The sequence below is a fragment of the Aulonocara stuartgranti genome (assembly GCF_965226115.1).
Source record: "Aulonocara stuartgranti genome assembly, chromosome: 16".
In the NCBI taxonomy this organism is placed as follows: domain Eukaryota; kingdom Metazoa; phylum Chordata; class Actinopteri; order Cichliformes; family Cichlidae; genus Aulonocara; species Aulonocara stuartgranti.
In genome coordinates, this window is record NC_138952.1 from 30757698 (window position 1) to 30779438 (window position 21741).

General features: G+C 40.8%; 1 protein-coding gene across 3 annotated transcripts in view; it reads right to left on the reverse strand.

Annotated features, from left to right (window-relative positions):
• Window positions 1–3118: 3118 nt before the first annotated feature.
• The window catches only part of wars2 (tryptophanyl tRNA synthetase 2, mitochondrial), a 93451-nt gene continuing 74828 nt past the window's right edge, over window positions 3119–21741 (reverse strand). For all 3 annotated transcript variants that reach the window (XM_082509521.1, XM_082509523.1, XM_082509522.1), the window contains exons 2-6: window positions 16170–16430; window positions 13571–13651; window positions 10668–10750; window positions 7847–7965; window positions 3119–4592 (exon numbers count right to left, since the gene is read on the reverse strand). In XM_082509521.1, the coding sequence (XP_082365647.1) occupies window positions 4144–4592; window positions 7847–7965; window positions 10668–10750; window positions 13571–13651; window positions 16170–16235 (798 nt within the window). In that variant the 5' untranslated portion in view covers window positions 16236–16430 and the 3' untranslated portion in view covers window positions 3119–4143. The remainder of the gene's footprint in view (window positions 4593–7846; window positions 7966–10667; window positions 10751–13570; window positions 13652–16169; window positions 16431–21741) is intronic.

A 21741-nucleotide genomic window follows, 5' to 3' on the forward strand; every position in this document is an offset into this window, starting at 1 on the left:
TAAAATAAAGAAATACAAGCACATTTATGACTCTGTGTTACTGTACCTATATTAGAAACAATCCAGTCATTTTTGGATACTTAATAAAATATCTTTATAGAACTATTATGGGATAAATGTCGCAATTTCTGCTGCACTTTTGGCCAGACCACTCTAAAGAAATCCTTTTTTAATGTCAGCGACGCTCCTTTGCCTGGATCACGGAGGATCTAGGCATTTTACCAAAAGCCGATTTCAGTTTCTGCCCTCTAACTGAAATGTCGTTTCTGGCTTAAAATTAATTTATATCATTAATGACATAGGTTTGACAAGTTTTTGTTTTTAATAATGAAAACCGGAAATCAGTTTTTGGCACGATCCGGATGCCCTGCACAACCCCAGAGGGAATTATGTCCCGGAAACCTTCCGTTTATAAGGCGAATATATGCAAACCATTACACTCTGGATAAGCTACATGACGAAATCACCCAGTAGTTAATTTTGGTGATTGTCTTTAGCAGAGCTAAAGACTTGAAGCTGAAGATGCTCAAGTGCGCGCGTGCGTGCGCGCGTACACACAAGTCAGGCACAAACAGCAGTATACAAGTCGGTCAGCTACAAGTCATGATATACATATATATAAAATAACATATTTTCGTATTGCTGACCAGAACCTTTCCAAATATGGATATTTTCGTACTCGGCCCTAATGCAAAATTTATACGGATTGTGAAGTAGCCTACCCTTCTGCAACAAAGACAGGACTGTGAAATTACTGAATAATTATAAAGTCAAACTGCGCATCATAATAAACCAAAGCGTTACCTTCATCTGGGTGCAGGTCATAATGGTCCAAATGTGACTTGCTGTTCCGAAGTGTATCTGTGATATCTGTGAGGACATTTAACTCACAGACATTTTAATCCACCACTTCTACCTCTCACTAGTATGTAACGTCATTTTGTCAGGGGCGGAGGGGGAGTGTAACTAATTTAAGACAATTCCAAAAATGACACAATTAGCACTAAGTGTTTAAACCTTTATTTATTTACGAGGTCTGCCTTTTTCGACCCCCAGCACCTCTAGGTCCCACAGCCTTGGCCTTTAGTGTATTTTGATAAAGATATATAGGTCATAATTAAAACTGGACACTAGTTGAAAATTTTTAAAAAGTTAAAAAATTCGGGGGCTCATTTACAGTAATGTTCAATGTAAAAAGTCCATAATCTGAATGTATCTGGTGAAGCGGAATACTTCCCCAGTGTGATGCTAATGCCGATTATATAAATTGGGGGGAGGGGGGAGGGGGGGGGGCAGCTCGGGAGGTAAAGAAGGTCATCTACTAATCACAGGCTTGGTGGATATTTGGCATACAGTCTGCATGTCAAATATTAACCCCAAGTTGCTCTTCGATGCATCCAACGGAGTATGATTGTTAGATATAAAGCACTTATGAATGGCAAAAACATAGCCTGAGTGAACGAGGCTATGTGAATAGTGAATGGAGCGGTGTGTGTTATTATAGTTTCATACCTTCATAGATAAAATACTTTAATCAGCAGCTAAATAAAATTAATAGCATCGGGACAAATTCTCTGTTCTGTTTTTAAATTTAAAAAAGTTTTTTAAATAATTTGAAGCCTTTACAGAAGAGGCGGTGTAGCCACGATCAGCAGAAAGTCAAAAAAAAAAACACAATTGTAGTCGCTAGCGCGCGCACGCACATGCGTACACGCACATTTGGACTCTCACACTTTATCCTCTCTTCCAACAATTAGCCCAAAGCTCTAATAGCTCTCTATCTGCCTCTCTCAGGTACACGCTTTTAAACTTTGTTGAACAGCGCATGCGTATATCCAAATTTTCATCAAATTAGAATCAAAACGTGTAACATTAAGCCTGCATGCTAAATTAATTGCCCTCGCGTTGGGTAAAAGCGCAAGAGAAACAGTGTCACGTGTTTTATTTGGTAATTAATCACGTGTCAGCACACAACACTGAGCAACATATTTAATTTAAGAGGGGGGGGGAGGCAATAATGTCCGAGGTTTAAGGTTTACCAGCTTCCTCTTTTGCTCACTGCGTGGACATCCTGTTGGGTCAACATCAGTAAAAATATCTCGTTTTTTATATTCTTCAGGTCTGTGGCTGTTTCCACGCGACACGTGGATCCCGGTCGATTTACGGTGATTTCTTCAAGAAAGAAAGAAAGAAAGAAAGAAAGGCGCATTTACTACGACTCTGTTGAAGTTTTTACCCCCCACGCATAAAACGGGTGAGCTGCTGTGTCGCCTTCACATTGAAACGCACTACTTATTACAGCGCAACTATATCACTGCCGCCGTGTCTTCTGAAACAAAAACAGGTATTTGTCACAGTGCTGCGGTCCCATAGCAGGTCGCCGGGATTTACAGCCCGCTCCTCCGTATAAATGCAGCCTATATATTATTTATATTCCATCAGCTCCTTATGCCAACATGGGGGGGCAGCAAACGGGAAGTAAACCATGCAGGGATGTGGTCTGTTCCCAGGTAAACACCGGGATGGAAAAACGACAGCGCAGTCCAGCTTCATAATGTGCGTGTGTGTGTTTGTGCAGGCCCTGGGGATGCCCCTGCAGAAGAACAGAAAGCTGATTACAGGGAGTAGGAAATAAAATAAAATAGTGGGTATAATGTAGGAAGAAGGAATAATAACAGCGGGAGTGAGCAGAATTGATGAAATAACCACTCGTAGACAGAATAGAAAACAGGAAAGAGGAGAAATAAAAGCAGAGGGAGCACGGGAAAGAAAACAGAAGAAAGAAAAGAAGGGAGAGACGTGGGGCGAAAATGTTTAAAGTCACTGCTCCTACTGAAATATTCAAGGTACATCTCACACCCCTGCTGAAGTATTACAAGACTATAACGGTTCCTCCTATTGGACAGCCTCGTTAACAGTAAACTGGATAAATGCGTTTAACGGACCGCGTGTAAAACCTGAGTGACTAACTCAGTGTTTGTTTGTGTAAGCAGACACTTTATGGGAAAGTGCAGAAAAGAAATAAATGAATGAATAAAGGGACTTCAAACAAGTGTGTGTGCGTGGGGAATGTGTAATTACGTGCACGTTACATGTGGCTGCTAATCAAAAAGGAATGTTACAATAGATTCATTCATTTTGTTCAATCACATTGCATCTTGAAACACACATGCACAAACAACTGTCAATAAGACACCCAGGGCAAAAGAACAAACAACGGCTGAGCTGCAAATGTTTAAATGATACTGACAAATATATTTACATTTCAAAAATCTTTTTCACTCAGCTTTTTTCTCCCAACTAAACACAGAACTTTTCAATGTCAGGAAGCAGGACCTCTTCCACATGTTGAACCTAGAATGGATCCTTTTATTATGTCACTGTTTATTTTTTAAGTATTTAATCCTGCAGCTTTAACCTCCTAAGACCCGAACTCTTCCACGGCATGCATTTTTAATTTCTTTGATATTTGGGCATATTGGGGCCCGATGAATGTAAAAACAAAGAATTACCAGATTTATTTTTTTTACCTTATTTTTGTTTTTATGAAAAATCAGAGCCACATTTGAGGATATTCGTTTAAAATTTCGATAGAACAGTAGCAGTATAATGTCCTCGTAAGTGGATATCAGGCCCTTGTAGAGCAAAATTGAGTATTTTGGTCTAAATAACCCAAAATGTGATGTCCACATATGTGGACGCCAGGTCCTAGGAGGTTAATTGTGAAAGCACACTTGGCTCACTTTTGTAAGTGAAGACGGTTTAAATGAGAAGCATTTTTCACAACTTTTAAATCTTTATTTGGACAGGCTCGAAACAAGAAGATAAAATGTTCTAAAAAAAATAATAATAAGAATGACAAAAATAAAACGATGGCTTGTGAGGAAACCATTCAGCCTGAATCAGAAGGCCAATAAACAGGCTGCGAATGATTATGTAAAACATGAGCAAAAGCAAATAAGATGCAACAACTGCATCGAAAGACGAGCTTCCACTTTGATTTCACTGAGGACATACACGGAGCAAAATAAGAAGTCACCCTTGTAAAGTCTGACCAGCATCACTCTGCTGAGTCTTTTTCCACCAGCAGCAGTAATTTACCGAGAGGCTCACAGTATAAATGTGGGGTCATTTTCTTGTCTCTCAGCAGAAGCCCACTCTCTGTCGGACCTCTGCGAGCACAGGTGCAGCAAGTTCCCGCGCCCTGCACGTCCCCTGAGCCAGCACTCGCTCCACGTAAGCCCGGTCCGACCTCAGCCTCTCGATTTCCTCTCTGATGGGCGTCAACCTCTGGATCACAGCCTCGCTTACAAGCTTCTTGTAGGCTCCAGTGTCCAATCCTCTCGCCTGAGACACAGCCTCCTGCACGCTTATCATCGACACGGCAGCGTGAATGTTTACCAGGTTGGAAACACCAGGACGCGTCTCCGGGTCAAAGGTAACTTCAGAGGTGAAGTCTGTGACGGCTCGTCGGATCTTGAGAGCGATGTCGTCAGGAGTGTCTGTGACGGAAATGGTTGCCATCGTTTGGGGGTCTGACTTGGACATTTTGGCTGAGGCGTCGCGGAGAGATTTGACTTTTCGTGTTGAGCCTGCGGAGAGAAACGAGAGGGATCAGGAAAACCTCTCAGTGTAATAAACACTTTTATTTCTAAATGAGACACGTAAGAGTGGAGGAATTTGGCAAAATTCAAAATTATTAGGTCAAGAAATTTAGGTTCTGATTAAATCAGAAAGCATTTGCTTTCTATTATGTTTGAGGCAACGCTGAGCATCACCGGTCCCAGAGGAAGACAAGAAGCACCAAAGTGCAAACGTCCACCAAAGCAGCTCAATCTTTGGGCAGTATTTACTTTTAAGGGAATTTATAATCTATCTACTCGTATATAGAATCTTTTTGTCATCTTTTAAACACACTTTTAATGCATTTTCTATATGCTGACAATACACATGACATTTGTAAGAATCATAATTTCGAAGTCATGAGGATTTTTCTCATTGTTTAATCAAGAAATCATTAAGTGGACCCTGGTGGATGAGAGCCAAATTTTAATGGATCGTTAGTATGACCCCTCTCTACACCCCTACAACGTTTCACAAGAATTCATTCAAAACTTTTCAACCAATCATGTTTACAGACACAATAATATGCATGCAAACACTACCAAAAAACATAACCTCCAAGGAATACGGGTAAAGGTTTGCCTGCAAAACAACAAAATATATATATTATATATACATATATATAGGGAGAAAAAACACAAATACATATTTACTAAAGCCTGACTCTGATTTTTTTCCTTTGTTTGGAAATACCGGTGAGTACCAAAAAGAATATTTTGACTTCAAAGCGCTTTAATTCCACAGCGGTTCACCAGTAAAGATCCAAACACGTGAGAAATCTATTGCTTTAAAAATAACGCCTTTTGAGATTTGTTTGTACTAAATCTACACCGAGACAAAAGGTGGATGCAGAAGCCTGAGCAGTGTCGACACATTCTCGTCTCAGGCTGTTTAACTTTAACAGCCTCTGCTAATCAAACTGCAGGTCAGCCAAACGATGAAAAACCAAGTCAAAAAAGGTCCGGAGTGCAGATTTCAGTCCAAGCTGACAGCTAAAAGCAATGTAAGCGAGCCCCAGCCTTTTGAGAGAATCTGACTTTGTTTCTTCTTTATTTTTTTAAATGGTCAAAAAGGCGTTTCAGTCAGGCCACTTTAAATATGACTTAAACGTCTAATTATTAAAATATCTGCATTTTGGGGAGATTTCAGGTGCTAGGTGTAATTTTCCATTTATTCCTCTATGTTCAGATGGCTGAAATAGGATTGCCTGACACATTTGTGTGCGCTTGTAAAAATATCCCGGTGTGAAACAGACGCATGCGAGTGTGAAGTGATCAGCAGATGACGGGAGCCGGTATTTCCTTTCATTCTTTCTTTCACTCTTAAAATCATCCCCAGCTCCAGTTCTTTGTTTGGTCCTGTACAAGCAGGCCACATGTGGGCTGTTCATCAACGCCAAGATGTCTTTATCTAAAGCAAATTAAAACACTCTGGTTCATTTCAAAGGAAAGACCACTGACTGCCAACTCTGCTATGCCAAAGACAAGAAACGAGGGTGGGGTCCACTGGTATGAGCTATATACTGCCGACTGATTACACGCAAGAGTGCATACACACTCGGGCACACACATATACGCATACACACATCTCTAAACTCATCTTGATGACATGCACTCCAAATCTACCTCCCTAATTATTATACAAGAGGAAGACAATATTTCTTTAATCAAAGCTCTAATGCACACATGACTGACTCCATCCCGTGCTTCCACCATACCGCTAATCATGAGGAATGAAAGTAGGAGGAGGGTGGGATCTTTCAAAATGTTGGCCTCGTGTATAAAAACATTTGGTTGGTACATTTTGGGAAACGTTTCAAAAGAAAATATTAATAATAACGGCGTCATATTGTATTTCAAATCTTGTCAGTTTTAATCCCCTGAACCTCGCTCTAATTTCTGATTGGCTGCCCTGCAGTTGGTGGTTTTTAGCTTTAGCTAAACAGCACGTCCCACTCCGACTTAGTTTACAAAACATGGAAAAGGCAATATATCTTTGAATGAATTTTAAAACATCAGTGTTTCCCCAACACTGCAGAAGAATGCAGGCATGAAGCAGAAGTTTAACCGGTTACTTTAAAGATGCACCAAAAACACTGGGAAAAAAGTTTAGCTTAGCTTTGTGCTACTTTGCTCGGCGCCGCTGGGCAGCCGGTGATGAAGATACATTATGACCCAGATATTTACACGAACTACATCAGGGCTAAAATGACTTCAGTGATATAAATCTCTTTGAAGCAAAACACAAAGGGTCCATTCAAACGTTGGGACTTTGTTTAACACGAGCGGCCAGAGACAGCACACATCCTCCGAGGCTGAAAATTCCCTGGATACAGACGGACACGTGGATTTGGATTAGTTCCTGATATTTTTTTTTTTTGTTGATAAAACCGAGACACTTTCTCCCAGTTTTCTCATTTCAATGTGATATCTATTTATGTAGATAAACAAAAAACAACCAAAAAAAGAAGTAAGGTCGCAATGAGGAAACCCTGTCTGTTCATGTTAATCCTCCAGGAAGATTAACCAGCCATGACCGTCTTTTAGGGAAGGCTTTAGGCCCAGAAGCATCTTATTACTGACTTTTCTTCAGCTATTTAAGTTAAGTTTCATTTTCCAGTTTTGCTCTGTATGTGATGCAAAATACACTTCCAAAGATTCCTGGCTCTAGATCAGGAACAACAAAAAAATAATTAAATAAAAAGAGAAATTGAACCAATCAATCACAAACTTTCCCGACAGAGGAGACAAAAAAAGGATGGAAAGGCAGAAAGAAAGCTTTACTTCTAATGCAGGAAAAAAAAAATCTAGTTTCCAAAAACATTCACTTCACTTATAGCACTCAGCTTGTTTCAGGCAGTTAGAAGACTTTTTATAAAAAAAATATTCAAGCAGAAAACTTCATAAAGATGGAGATTTAATAAAAATCAACTAAAATCTGCAACCCTTCGCAAATAAAAAAAACTTTTTGATAAAATGCAACAAGCACATTTGAAAATATAATGACTTGGTATATACAGCATAAGGCCATCGCACAAGTGAGGCCTCACTTACACAGCTAAAGCCTAAAGAGACTAAAACAGGCGACTTTAATGTCACATGATGACATTCTCTACATAAGAAGATAAAGCTGCTGCTACCAGAGAGCTACGTGATTTTAAGAAGCTGACCGTAGAAAGCCTAAATCATGAGTGTGTACACGCCATCATGCCACGTATTCTTACTGAGCAGGGCGCAGGGTTCAGGGAACAGCTCTCCGTAGCGGTTGTTGAAGATGCGAGCAAGATCCTGAGCCAGCTCCAAATGTTGGACCTGATCTTCTCCGACAGGGACGTGAGTGGACCTGAGAGAGATGATTCCACAGCAGCACATTAGAGACGTGATCCGTGCAGCACTGTGCACAGTGACAGCACAGAGTTTAAAATACAGAGCGAGACGCAAGGACAAATTGGAGACACTTGGAGTCACTGCAGGAGACTTTTTCAGCAGTGTTTGGCAACTCTGTAACTGGAGGAGGAAGCAGTTCATTAATTTTCTCTTTAGAGATGAGACTCAGTTTCTCCACAGGAAATGAGCTTTTGGATATATGGCTGCTGAACCAGAAACAGCTGAAGAGATGCCTTCTAAATGTGAATTTGGAAACGCTACGAGACAATAACCCAACCAACTTATCTCACGTGAAAACCCACTGACGCCTCATCAGCAGGCTGCACCTCACAGATCACACACAAAACTCTTTGTCTCAGACAAATTTCCACCAGAAATGTGTGACGCGGATATTTATACGAACACGTCAGAGGCAAAGAAATTAGAGATTGCATTTTTTTCCTCTTTATAATCTCTACTTTGAGGTTTTATTTGGAGATATCTGCACGTTATGTTTCTCTTTCCACCCCCGCGCAGCAGAGGTGAGATATTAAAAAATAACACATTTTCACCAGCAGTCTTCGTTGCCAGACATGCTGTCCCCGTTACTCGTGATAAATTACAGATCGCACTGTGAACACTTTGCACTGGAATTATTTTCTGCTGGAGAAATGGCCTCTGAGAGCAGGTGGCATGTGCTGTAGATTAAAAGGAAAATGGCCTCTGTAATAAAAATAAATAAAAATGAAAAAAAGATGCTGTGGAATTGATTTTCTGTGTTGTGAATAATGAGGGGGGAAAAAGTATAAAACTTAGAGGCAGAGATTTCAAAAATAAAACCAAAAGTATCCAAAAATGTTGCTGTTCTTTTGTACTCCGGGTAAACCTCTCTGCTAAACAGTATTTTGTAGGCTTTGTGCAGGCAGGTGATGCCAAACTAGAGCTTGCAAAAATAAATCAAATAATAAAAATATTTAAATTAGGACACTGCTCGCAATCAGTTTAAGTTAGTAGGCTCACAGTGTTTGGTATTTGTTATGTGGATTACTGGCTCTGCTCCTTTTTCATTGCAGTTACTCTTTTAATTCACGCATTTCGTTCTTTCTTATGTTAGTGGAGGTGATTTTAGCTTCCAGGTTCTTATTGAGCACACATTATGGACTGGAATGGAAAACATGGAAACTTCACTATCTTTGAATAAATGTAAAAACACCAGTGTTGTCCCAACACTGCAGAAGAATGCAAAGATGAAGCAGAAGTTTAACTGGTTACTTTAAAGATAAAAACACTGGGGAAAAGATTAGCTTAGCTTTTGCTACTTTGCTCGGCGCTGCTGGACAACCAGTGATGAAGATACATAATGACCCAGATATTTACACAAACTACATCACTGTTTGACGCTAAAAACACAAACCTCTCTGAGGCAAAACACAAAGGGTCCGTTTAAAGTTTGGGACTTTGTTTGGGGTTTGTAAACTGCAGTGGTTCTTAAATAGCACTTTTTAATTCTACTTTCTGCATGTCTCACACGCGCATTTATGCAACAACCTTTTACTACATACAAGTGCTTTCTAGCAAACATTCACACACATTCACACTCAGATGAACTCAACGGGAGCAACTCAGCGTTCAGTATCTTGCAGTCTGGAGTAGATTGGAGCAGCCAGGCATCAAACCACCAACGTTCCGATCTGTAGATGACCTGCTCACTCCTTATATCTGGAACAAACTCCCAGAAAGCCTCAGATCAGCTGAAACACTCAGTTTATTTAAATCCAGGTTGAAGACTCACCTATTCTCAGCTGCATTTGAATAAAGCACCAAATCCACACTTTTAAGCTTACATTTCAAAACTTACATTTAACTACTAATTTTATCTACTGTTCTGATTTTATCTGCTTTGATTTTATATACTGTTTTGTTTGTTTGTTAATTAGTTTGTTTGTTTGTTTGCTTGTTTTAATCAATTTTAAATCATGCTTTTATTTGTTTTTGTTTCTAATGTCTCTGTAAAGCACTTTGAATCACCTTGTTGTTGAATTGTGCTATACAAATAAACTTGCCTTGCCTTGCTCTACCTGCTGATCCACAGCCATCCCGATAAATTATCAGCACAATAAGTAACAATATAAAACTTAACAGTCACAAGAAACTACAACATTAAGAGGAAACTGCTGTTAAAGTAATACCTCAGTGAGAGACACTGTATATTGTCATTTATGGCCCGATACTTAAGCAAGACCTCTGTTGCAGCTCCTTTGTTTGTTTGTTTTGTCCTCCAGCTGCTAGGATAAATGCACTTCTGAGCACAGGATGGTCGCACATGTCTGCAAAAGGCTGCAAGCCATGCTTTCAGCAGGGATGTATCCCCCTTCATGGTTTCTCAGCTTCATCTTCATCAAGTAAAATAAGGAACCCTGACAGAAAGCACTGTAACAGTCAGTCTTTACAGGAAGAAGTTGTAAATGATAGGGGGAAAATTAGTTATTTAAATTTTTTAACAGAGTTTGGAATATAAAAATCAGTTATTCACAGAAGGAAGGGCTTTTGGAAGTGTTTTTCGAAAAGCTGTGAATGCTTAGGGTACACAGCCTAAGAAATATGAGTTATCTGACTGACACACACACACACACACACACACACAATATAACTTGTACGCTACTTGAATGGAAATCTCACTTGTAGAGAAGAATATCAGCAGCCTGGAGGACAGGATATGTGTAGAGACCAACGCTGCCTTCGTTCTTCACTTTGCTCTTCATCTGGAGGAAAAGACAGAGGGAAGGAAGTTGAAGCAGAAAAAGAACAACGATGAGGCAGAAACACTAAAAGCAACCAGAAATAGAGCCAGACAGGAGAAAGATGGACTCAAGCTGACTTTTTTCCTTTTCCCCATAAAGAGCCATTTTCACTTTCATGACTCATCGACTGAAACAAACGAGGTACGGATGAGTTTGCACGGCATTTTCCACCATTTTTGAAATCAACTCATCTGTTGGGTAAACGAAAGGTGTTTTCTAAAGAGCAACAGAAACAAGAACAGAGAGACGTGAGCTCTGTTGATCCTCGCTCGTCGTGTATTAAAACTGCACCCAGGTGTGAAGAAAAATTATATGAATTAAAAAATGCGGCAAATGCTGCAGAGAAACAAAATAAAAACGCACAGACATGATGAAACTTAAGAGAAAACAGAGGAATTAATTTAATTTGTAAGTGTTCCACTGAAGGTAAGAACTGATATGGTGGGATTCATGTTTGAAATATTACTTCAGTTACAAAATAGCTATAACATTACAAACTCCTTTTGCAGCTTTTATAATTATAACTGTGTTTTTTGTTTTTATTTATCATTATTAATTAACTGAAAATACGCCCTTGCAAATAAACCATTTTTTGCTTTAAAAGATATTGTAGATATTGTATAAATATATACAGAAGTTATATCTCCGAGTCATCGCTTTGCCAGAAACTTCCAGTTTGTATTAGTGTATGTGGGTGCCTGTATGTCCTTTACATGCTGGCTGTGCATAGCTCCTGAGTCTCTAAAATCACACTGACCAGGTTACAACTCTGGCTCTCCGTCTGTCACTGATGTGTAAAGAGCTGCAGATGTTTGTCTGTTTGACCGATAGCAGTGCTAGCACACACACCCACACACAGAGAGCAGAGAGGCCATGCAAAATCCAACCGAGAAGCCCTTTTCCTGCATTGTGCGGGGGTGTGGTTGCGTTTAATTGTGTTCAGAAGCGTAGCATGAAACTATCAGAAAATGTTTTATTATTTTCTTCTCACCGACGCTCTTCTGTCATTGTTCACAAGCTCGCCCGACCGCCGCGGCACTTGCTCCTTCTCAGCCGTTCAACATTTAAATGTTTGAATGAATTGCTTTAAATTTTGACAGATGCTCGTAGTGACTTGTAAAGCATTACTGCATTTTTAACAGGCCACATTTAAATAAATCAATTCAGTTTGCACAGTAAAAGACAAAAGAGACAAGATTATGAAAACATATACCGTAATTGTCGGGCTATAAGCCGCTACTTTTTGCACAAGCTTTGAACCCTGCGGCTTTTAGTCAGGTGCGGCTTTTCTATGGATTGTCCATGAGCGGATTTGTTTTGTTTGTTCCGCTGTTGTACGGCACTACGTTGCCTGGCGGAAGGATCGGAGTTCAAGAGTGGTATGTTAGTCACATGTCCATCCGCCAGGCAACGTAGTGCCGTACGAAGTAGCGCGAAAAACAAACTTCAAAGTAGCGCTACGCGTTCAGCTGGAGGCGTGGATGACGAGCGGCGATAAACTTGCAAAAAGCAAGTTATGCCCAACTCCACCACTGGATTCTGACAGCGTGGGAAAGTGTGAAAACATCCACGATCACCAACGGATTTCGAAGGGCTGGACTGCTGCCTGATGGAGAGGAGGCTCTTCAGAAGGTGTTCGACTCTGACACTGACAATGAGGATTTCTTTGGTTTTGAAAGTGACAACGAAAGAAAGGAGCTGAGAGTGGATGATGAAGCCACCCTGAGCCTGTTCGTTTCCGACACTGGAGGAGAGGACTTTGGTGGTTTTAGTGCGCAGGAAGAAGAGAAAGATGGTGGTGAATGACTGACTTTTCTTCTTGTTAAAGCCGTGTCACTGCACCTGAGCCTAAAAGGTAGTCCGAATCTATTTTTCTGGTGTGCTGTAGGTTACTGTTATGTACTACATTTGTTACTCATTTATGAAGCACAGTACATGTTTTGTACTTGTAATTACCGCTACTTGTACACATACCCTAAAAGGTTATGCAAATATGTACCCATAACTTGTTTTTCAAAATATTAATAAAAGTGGTGTGTCTCCAAACAGCCATCTCTTTCCTGACAATTCCCTTTGTGCATATTCTCTTACATATGATAAGTCAACATTGAAACACCTGCGGCTTTTAGTCAGGTGCGGCTAATGTATGTACAAAACAGGATTTTCCCCTGATTTTAGCTTGTGCGGCTAATATTCAGGTGCGCTCTGTAGTCCGGGAAATACGGTAAAAATATAATGCATCATAAATATTACTCAGTCCTTAAACAACAATGACATGAATGTCTCATAGTAACAACTTTTCTCTAAAGGTTCCAATAGGCTAACTGGTTGATTGCATTTGCATTGTATTTTATTATTTTTTAATCATTCTGAATGTTTTATGAAATTTTGTTGATTGTAGATACATGCAAGCCATCTTTAACATGTAGCTGACCCATTTGCCATATACTTATATACATATACATACTAAGCAACCACAATGGGGAGGAAGAACTCCCTTTTAACAGGAAGACCATTTAAGAAGGCCCAGGCTCAGAGAAGTACAGATGGGTAGAGAAGGATACATATACAAGTATATTTACCAGCAAGTGATGCGGTTTGGTTTCAGACATAGTTTTCTTTACTCATGTCCACATGCTGGTGCTACATGAGTGAAATCTGCACTACAGTAATTCTTTTAATTATAATTGTTATTTTAAAATGAGCACTGATACAAACAACAAAAATAAAGACTTGTGCGTGATCATTTTATACACAAGTGTCTGCTGGAGAAGATCTCACCTTCCACTGTGGTAGGTGGCGGAGCCGAGGCATACTGGTGAGACAGCCGAGGATCCAGGAGAGCTCAGCATGCTCGGACACCTGCAGTGACGAGTGGGGACACATCCAAATGTCAGCATACACCTTTCAATCTATCACCAGGCTGCAATATTAATAATATTACCACTACAGATTAATATGGCTGAATCACAAATATCTACGAACTTGTTGGCTCACCAGTCGGTACCTTATAAGCTGAAGTCATGAAGAGATTTCTTTACGCGAAGTCTAACAGAAACCAACACTGTTTTTTACATGTGTACAAGAGCCAACCTCCTGCTGCTGTATACATGCAAACTCCCAAGCACGTTGAACTCACTGCACCGCTTAGTCCGGTTAATTAAAGAAGAGAGCCTAACCTCAGGGAGGCACCAAAGAGATAAACAGAAGAAGTAAATTACGCAGGCAGATTAAACAAACACAGACGGATGGATAAAAAGTCATCCACGGGACAGCTGGGGTGGAGGAAAAGGAGGGTAACTCCCTGGCGCCTCTAAGTGGAAGAGAAGAATACTGCCTTTTTACACCTCTGCCTGTCACACAGGTGCACCCACTCTCACCTGTAGGCTTATACTCATTGTATCAGTTTTTTTAATGTGTTTAATAAGTGGGATACTAACAAATAAATACTGGCAGACTAAAAGCTGACCCAGCCTAAACTTCATACACCGATGCTGGATTTCTATACCTTTATCGATCATTTATTTTAATAATCCTGGCAGCAAATTAGCTACTGGGAAAAGAACTTTGTATATATGGAAAGTAGCGCCCTCTCAGAAGCTCATAACTGAAATCTTTTAATTCAAAATCTATCAAAGCTGCCGTAGGGCCAGAGGCAGGGTACACCCTGCACAGCTCGCCAGGCTAACACATACACACAGACAACCGTTCACTCTCAGTGGAGGTGGGTTGGTTATTCAATTAGAGGATTAAGGAAATGGTTTTTACATGTGGACAAATAAACCACAATGTTAATGCAGTGTAGCTGATGCATCTGGTAGCAGTAAATTAACCCGATGTGAAAAAAAAAAAGCTTCTGTGTCTAACAGCCAGTGTTTGGGGATGCAGGAAATATCCTTGTGCTTCAGCAAATTAAAGTTTATGGACACTGACTATATTGCCATCCTCTCTGCCTCTTGCAGCTTGAAAAGCATTCTGGGGAGCATGATGTCAACAGCAGACAGCAGGGACATAAAGCAGGATTTCAGGCTAGCATGTAGGGGGCCGGTATGCATTACACACTGCAGACAGACAAGAGATGGGACAGATGTCGATGACAACAAAGAGAGGGCAAGGATATGGTTTGAACAGTGCAATAAAACGCTGATATTTAAAAGGCTTAGTAAAAACACAGCCTCCATTCATGCTGTATCGTAAGAAAGCCCCGCAACGAGAGATATGCTAATGTTACGGATCATATCAGCATTAGACTGACAGTAACAGCCATGGCAGCAGCTCCTAAGGCTGCAAAGAAGGGATTTTAGAGAACAGCTAACAGTTGTCTCAACACAGTAAATCCACTTTTCTGGTCAATACTTATAAAACTCAGTGGTATTAAAAAATGAAATCAATGAATCAGCAGATCCGCAAATCCTCCGAGTTTAGCTCGTCACCAACTCTTTGCATTTTTTCAATTAAGCCCAGTATTTTCTTTGGGCGGCCATCGTATTTTTACATGTGGAGCGGGCGTGTTCAACACGGGGGTCGCCTTGCTGCCAAGTTATGTGGCATGAAGCTAAACAAGAATAAAAATAGGACTCTGTGTTTGTGTGTGTGTGTGAGGAGTGGGTGGCAAAGAAACACAGATGGACTGAACTATCCACACATACACACACACCCACCCACCCAACTTAACTTGTGAGTAAGAAAAGAAAAATACACATGTGGTGTCAGGGGAGAAGCAAACAGCTGTTCTGATTTCTCTCTCCATCGTCAGTGTGAGCTCAAGCCTAAATTCGGGGATGATGTGCTGAAGTGCTGCAAATGTTAAGACTTGTCGTTATCCTTCTCAGTTTCTTTCACGTGGGCTAAAGAAGGACTTAACGGTGGTTTGTGTCAGTTTGTGTTTTTACAGGCTCTGTGAATTGGTTGAGCACACATTGGAGATAAGAATCAGGAGCAAGGAAATAAACATTTTGGGGTCTGTCAGCATGTAGGAAGGTAAATATGAGAGTCGACATCACGAAAATAAACCGTTTTTCTTCTTTGAAAAACCAGCAATGAGAGAAGAAGCTGCCCAGCTTTAAAAAACAACAACAAAAAAGACAAAAAAGGGCACTTCTTTTCTTAAACAAACACTGATGTGCTCTCTACTTGATAACCACATGAAATGTGAAAAATAATCTGCAGACATGAGTGTGAAATCTAAATTATATATACATGCAAAGCGCATGTTGGGTTGCATTACTTATCACATATAAATAGTACTTTCTCCACCTGTGAGTATTCATTTATAGACAGAAGTGTATATGCATCCAACACACTATGTAGGGAACTACACAGCAAATATAACACATCATATATATTTATAAACGGCATCAATCAAACATGCCCAACTCACCTGAGACTGCTGGAAGAGTATCGCTTTCTCTGGGTTGATACCGCAGGCCAACAAGCTGGCTGCCATGTCCAGTATGTTACTCTTGAGCTGCGTTGGATCCTGGGGCTGGGTGATGGAGTGCAGATCCACAATGCTGTAGAGGACTGAGGGGTACTGGTCCTGCAGGGACACCCAGTTCTCCAGAGCACCCAGGTAATTTCCCAGGTGGGGCACTCCAGTAGGCTGAATCCCTGAGAATACACGGCCACTTCTTGGAGCCTCCTGAGAAAAAGAAGAAGGAATTTGCTCGAGTTGGCTCTATAGCACTTTGGATTTGATAATGAAATAACATCACGGAAATGTAATTACAAATGATGTCATGTATAATCACATGAGCGATCAAAGATGTTCCACTGTCTTCATCACACCTCTGAACACTAGTCTCTCTTATTTTAGTTTCGCCAAATCACAACAACAGTGGCTGCAAGGTGCAAAAAACCTCAACAATCAGACGACTACCTATGAGCAAGTACTTGGTGACAATGGGAAGGAAAAACTCCCTTATCGCAGGAAGTAATCTCCGGCAGAACCAGGCTCAGGGGGAGGCTGAGACCAGTGAGGGGTGAGGGGAAGGAATAGAGCCAGAAATATCAGAAATATCATCCCTTTTTAGCACATTAACTTCTGTTCTTAAAACAGTGCCTATAACACCAATGTCTCCAGATTAGCGCAACAATGGTTGGTTGACTTTAAAAGTCAAAGCTAAGGCCAAGACAAAAGATCCTTGAAAAGGGAGAAAGTTACCACTAGAAAGAAGCCTGTAGAGACCGAAGTGTCAGTTGGCAGGTTGGGGACCATTAGCAGTCATGCTTGTATTACTAAGATGCTAACTCCATGGCTAGCACCTCTGTTCTCTCCCAAACACATCCAGCACAAAGAATGCATCACCTCATTGGCCAACAATATCACTTACAACCATCCAACCAGCTTCAAAGCCTTTCATTACCATAACAGAAAGCTGCACAAAAAGGGGGGGATAAAAAAAAAACAGCATAAATACATCACATATAACAACAGCAGCCCACCATAGAGTAAGGGTTTTTTCTATAATTAAAACAAGGACCTTATTTTAGAGACAGCAGCAGGGTCTCAACACTCACCAATTGAAACAGGGAGATCAGTATTTGTGGTTGTACCACTGGACTAAAACTATATTTCTCTTCCTGCAGAGTCTGACTGGGGCCAAACACCTCATTTCTCCTGGCATCAGTCGGCTTCACTGAACCTTGGCTTTCAATTAGCCTTGCTAGGCAAGAGTCTTAACCTCTGCTTGTGCCACCACACGATACAATTAGAGGGCAAGCAGAGTGGCACCTGTTATGACACATGAAACCACGCTGGCATCCAAAACTAGGGCTTTTTGACCAAAGCCGTTACACAGTAGATTAGGGCTTCAACAGAGCAGAAAGACACATGAACACAGACTGGAACTGTTTTTGTTGGTCTGGCAGAAAGACAAAATCTTTGGCGCTTTGGTAATACACATAACAGCCCACAGTGGAGACAAGGATTCAGTTCCCGGCAGAAGTGGCTTGGATGAATGCTCAAGGTAGATAAAAAGAACCACCGCATGCCTGAGGACTAGACCTTTGAGGTCTGCAGGATGACTCCGTGGCCAGAAATACCTGCCAATTGCCTGCTTTAGAAAAAAAGGAAGGTTCATGGGCTGCATTGTTACAGGTGTGTTATTACCTGTGTACCAAAATACAATGGAATGCAAATCTGGAAGTCTAGTTTTAAATAACTACATGGATCCATGAATTTAATCTACAGGACTTTACACAAGGTGATGTGTATGGCTCAAGCACCTCAATCCACCAATAGTAGGTAACTGTAAGCTAGTAACAGTACCACTGCAATATATTAGGAATGTGTGTTTAATGAACAGTCTGTGCATTAAAGTTGCTAGATGATCTCTAATTGTTTAACTGTTAATGCCTGAAGAACCTGCATTGTTTTTGTTGTAGGATCCCCCCACTATACCAACACATAGGGGTCTTATTGGATGGAAAGTGGAGGCTGTACTTCTGTGTTCAGGATAAAAATTGTCCTACAAATATGCTCTGAATATGCTGGCAAGAAGCAAAGGAAGAGATTCAGCAGCAGACAAATCAATCTTACCACAAGATCCATTTAGAAGGTGCTATAGTTTTCAGTACTGGACCGCGGATTGGATTCTCCCCACTTATTACTACCTCCGTATGCTCCAAGTTATGTCTATCCAAAACCTCTGAAAATGAAACTTGTGCTAAACTGTCAGATTTTATGTAATAACCTTGCAGTCGTTTTCAAAGAAAATATGTTAAGCTTTATATGAGATAGCACTGATGGGTTGTAAACAGCAACACCTGGACGTTTGACTGAAGAGCCCATTTTAAAACTCCCCCCAACCCCACAAAGCCCACAGGATCTCCGCGTTATCGCCTCAAAATCTGACTGGCGATCATATGTTCCCCAGCTGCACTTTTCAAGGTTATTATAACTAATCATTAAAACCTGAAGTTTTCAGAGGATATCCTCTTCAGTCACCGCTCAGAAATCAGTTATCTTGACAGCTTGCTGAACTAAATCACATTCAATCTGACTGAGGGACAGGCTCACCACAGCATCTGAGATCAGATAACAGTTGCTCTCTCACCGGCGTAGCCCAGAGGTTCTACATCTTTAAACCCTGAGGGATCGAATAACAACTGCTGGGAGGCCAGCGTTGGTCCACAAAGTCTCCATCTACTGGCCTGAGGGAGCAGCTTTCCACCCAGCGAGAGAGAGGCAGGAAGGAACTGGGTGCTTATGTCATTACCGACAGGGTAATTGCGCTGGAGTGCCATTGATGCTGAGAGCCTCTTAAGAGGTGTCAGGATTGATTTGGGTGCGGACGGGACCCAGAGTCTGGCTCATGTGTGTTCTCACCTCGAGCTGACATGCCAAACGCATGTTCCCTCCCCTTCTGCTCCGGCCCCCAGGGGAGGCCATTAGCCATGCAGACATGGTAATGGTGTCATTTGAGCCAATCGAGTGTCAAATGAGAGTCAACGCCACAGCTAACTAGCCACTGGGCAATCGTGGGCTATCGCGCTTTAAGCCACTTTGCCAGACACCTCTGTGTTACTTTTGGTCTGAGGAAAGTGTCTTTAAACACATGCCACTATAGCTCTTGGAGGAGAAAGTAACCTACGCAAGTAAGTAAATCAACTAGAGCACGATGACAGAGGTGACAGCAAACGCTGTAAAGCAATTAATGTTTGTAATGAATACTGCGCTGCAAAGCCAACAGCAATAAAATATTATCAACAAGCACACTTTTGCCACGCACGATATTAAATTCAATAACTTGTGAAATACTTGTATAGTGCTTGACCTTACATCTTTAAATGACTCCCAGTGGTATGTTAGACAATTTCCAGTAAGATAAATCAGATATATTTCTTACTCTAAACCAGATTTAAACATGTTAATAAAGACCTGAAACCATCATAAAATAGTGCTAAAGTTTGGCCATTTACAAAATGCTAGAAATCACAAGTTATTCTATTTTACAATATCACCTCTGCCACAGAGCTTATGTGTTTCATAGCATTTACCAGCATGTATTTGTCTGTAATCACAGTGGTCAGAGGGCCGGTGGCGCCAGTGTCCGGCAGCCTCGCCTCTGTCAGTGCGCCCCAGGGCAGCTGTGGCTACAACGTAGCTTGCCATCGCCAGTGTGTGAATGTGTGTGTGAATGGGTGAATGACTGAATGTAGTGTGAAGCGCTTTGGGGTCCTTAGGGACTAGAAAAGCGCTATACAAATGCAGGCCATTTGTATAGCGCTCGAAAAGTTTTGAATGAATTATGATAAAACTTTGTAGGGGTGTAGAGCGGGATCGTGTTTACAATCTTACATCCACCAAAGGCCTTCAAGGTCAGTTTAATATTTTACTGGTCTAAACTGGAAAAAGCCTTAAAACTCAGAAACTATGATTCTTACAATATGATGTCACATTTTACCCCTCCAACAAAGTCAATAGATTGATCTGAAGCTCATTCAGTTCAGTTCTATTTATACAGCGCCAAATCACAACAACAGTCACCTCAAGGCGCTTTATAGCGTAAGGTGGACCCTACAATGATACATACCCACCTCATGAGAATATGATTCTTATGATTGTAATAATAATATACATTTTGTTATGTACATTACAGTAACAGGTCTTAATCATTTAAATACACAACAATTTGAATACATGTGCAATGTGCCTTCCCTGAATAATTTTTTAATTAAATGAAACTTGTGATCAAAACCTTTTTTTTTTACTTATTCACATATTTATTATTAAATAATTCAAGGAACTGCACTAAACACTGAAAATAGATACACGTACTATATCTACAAAGATAAAAATTATAAAAGAAAATATTTATATTCAAAATTGTGCATTTTAAAATATATTTCAACAGGGAAAATAATAAAAGCTGCAATTTGCAATTGTTTTTACTACACTACAAACTTCTCAAAGTACATTTAAAAGACCAGAGAGCGAGCTGCCTTGGCAGAGGTTTTGCACTCTTGAGGTGCTTCTTGTTGTGTTCTTTGATCATTTCTTTCTGAGGGAAATAATATTTTGGACCAAATGTTGTGTTTATTCCTTTATTTGAAAATGGAACAGACACTCTCTGTGGGTTGAAATATTCCAAAAACTAAACTAAACTAAAAAAAACCCACTTTCAGCCACCAAAGTGAAGAAACTCTGGCCAGCTGGCCTTACAACACTGCCGTCCCTGGAGTATGGCAGATGGTGTCTGGCTCACATATTGTCAATTCAAGAAAAAACAAAAATCAAAAAGAAAAATAATTGAGACAAAAGCCTGAGTAACAGCAGACATTAATTCTTAGTTAACAAATGAAACACTTCCTTCTTGTCCAGTTGCTGTTTTATACAAGCAAACCTCTGTTGAGCAGTGTTATCTGTCTTCTTCTGTCTCCTTCTGCCTCATTCTCATAGTTGCTGGATACCTGCTGATGACACGGAGCAGACACGGAAAACGCTGGCCATTCTCGTCTCATATTTTTACACCGACAGGAGCGCGGTGCTTTCAGACCGCACCGTCGCAAAGGCGACGAAAGCTTTCTTCATCCACGTCTGCCATATGCTAAATGCATTACGCACCATGTGTGTGTGACATTAACGCCAACAGCTAGAAGGTTACATACACTAAAAAGGCCATGCTTTCACACTTGCACTACCTTTCCGGGAATGTGTGTTCATTTGTCCGCGTGTGTGGTATTATCCGTAGGGATAGCGATCATGTGCAAACAGACATATGTCCACACGTGTAGTCTATGCCTACATCAACATCAGTGAAGCTGTGAAGGTGTCTGTCCATGTGAATTTGACAGCTCACATCAAGTGGAAAGAACACTATCAGCCAGTCTATCCAAAACAGTAACATGACTTCGATCCCATCCACAAGCTGCGTTATTAAATGGAAAACAACTGTCACAGGCGCCACTTCATTCCAATCATTTGAAGACGAGGAGAAATCAGTGATTGG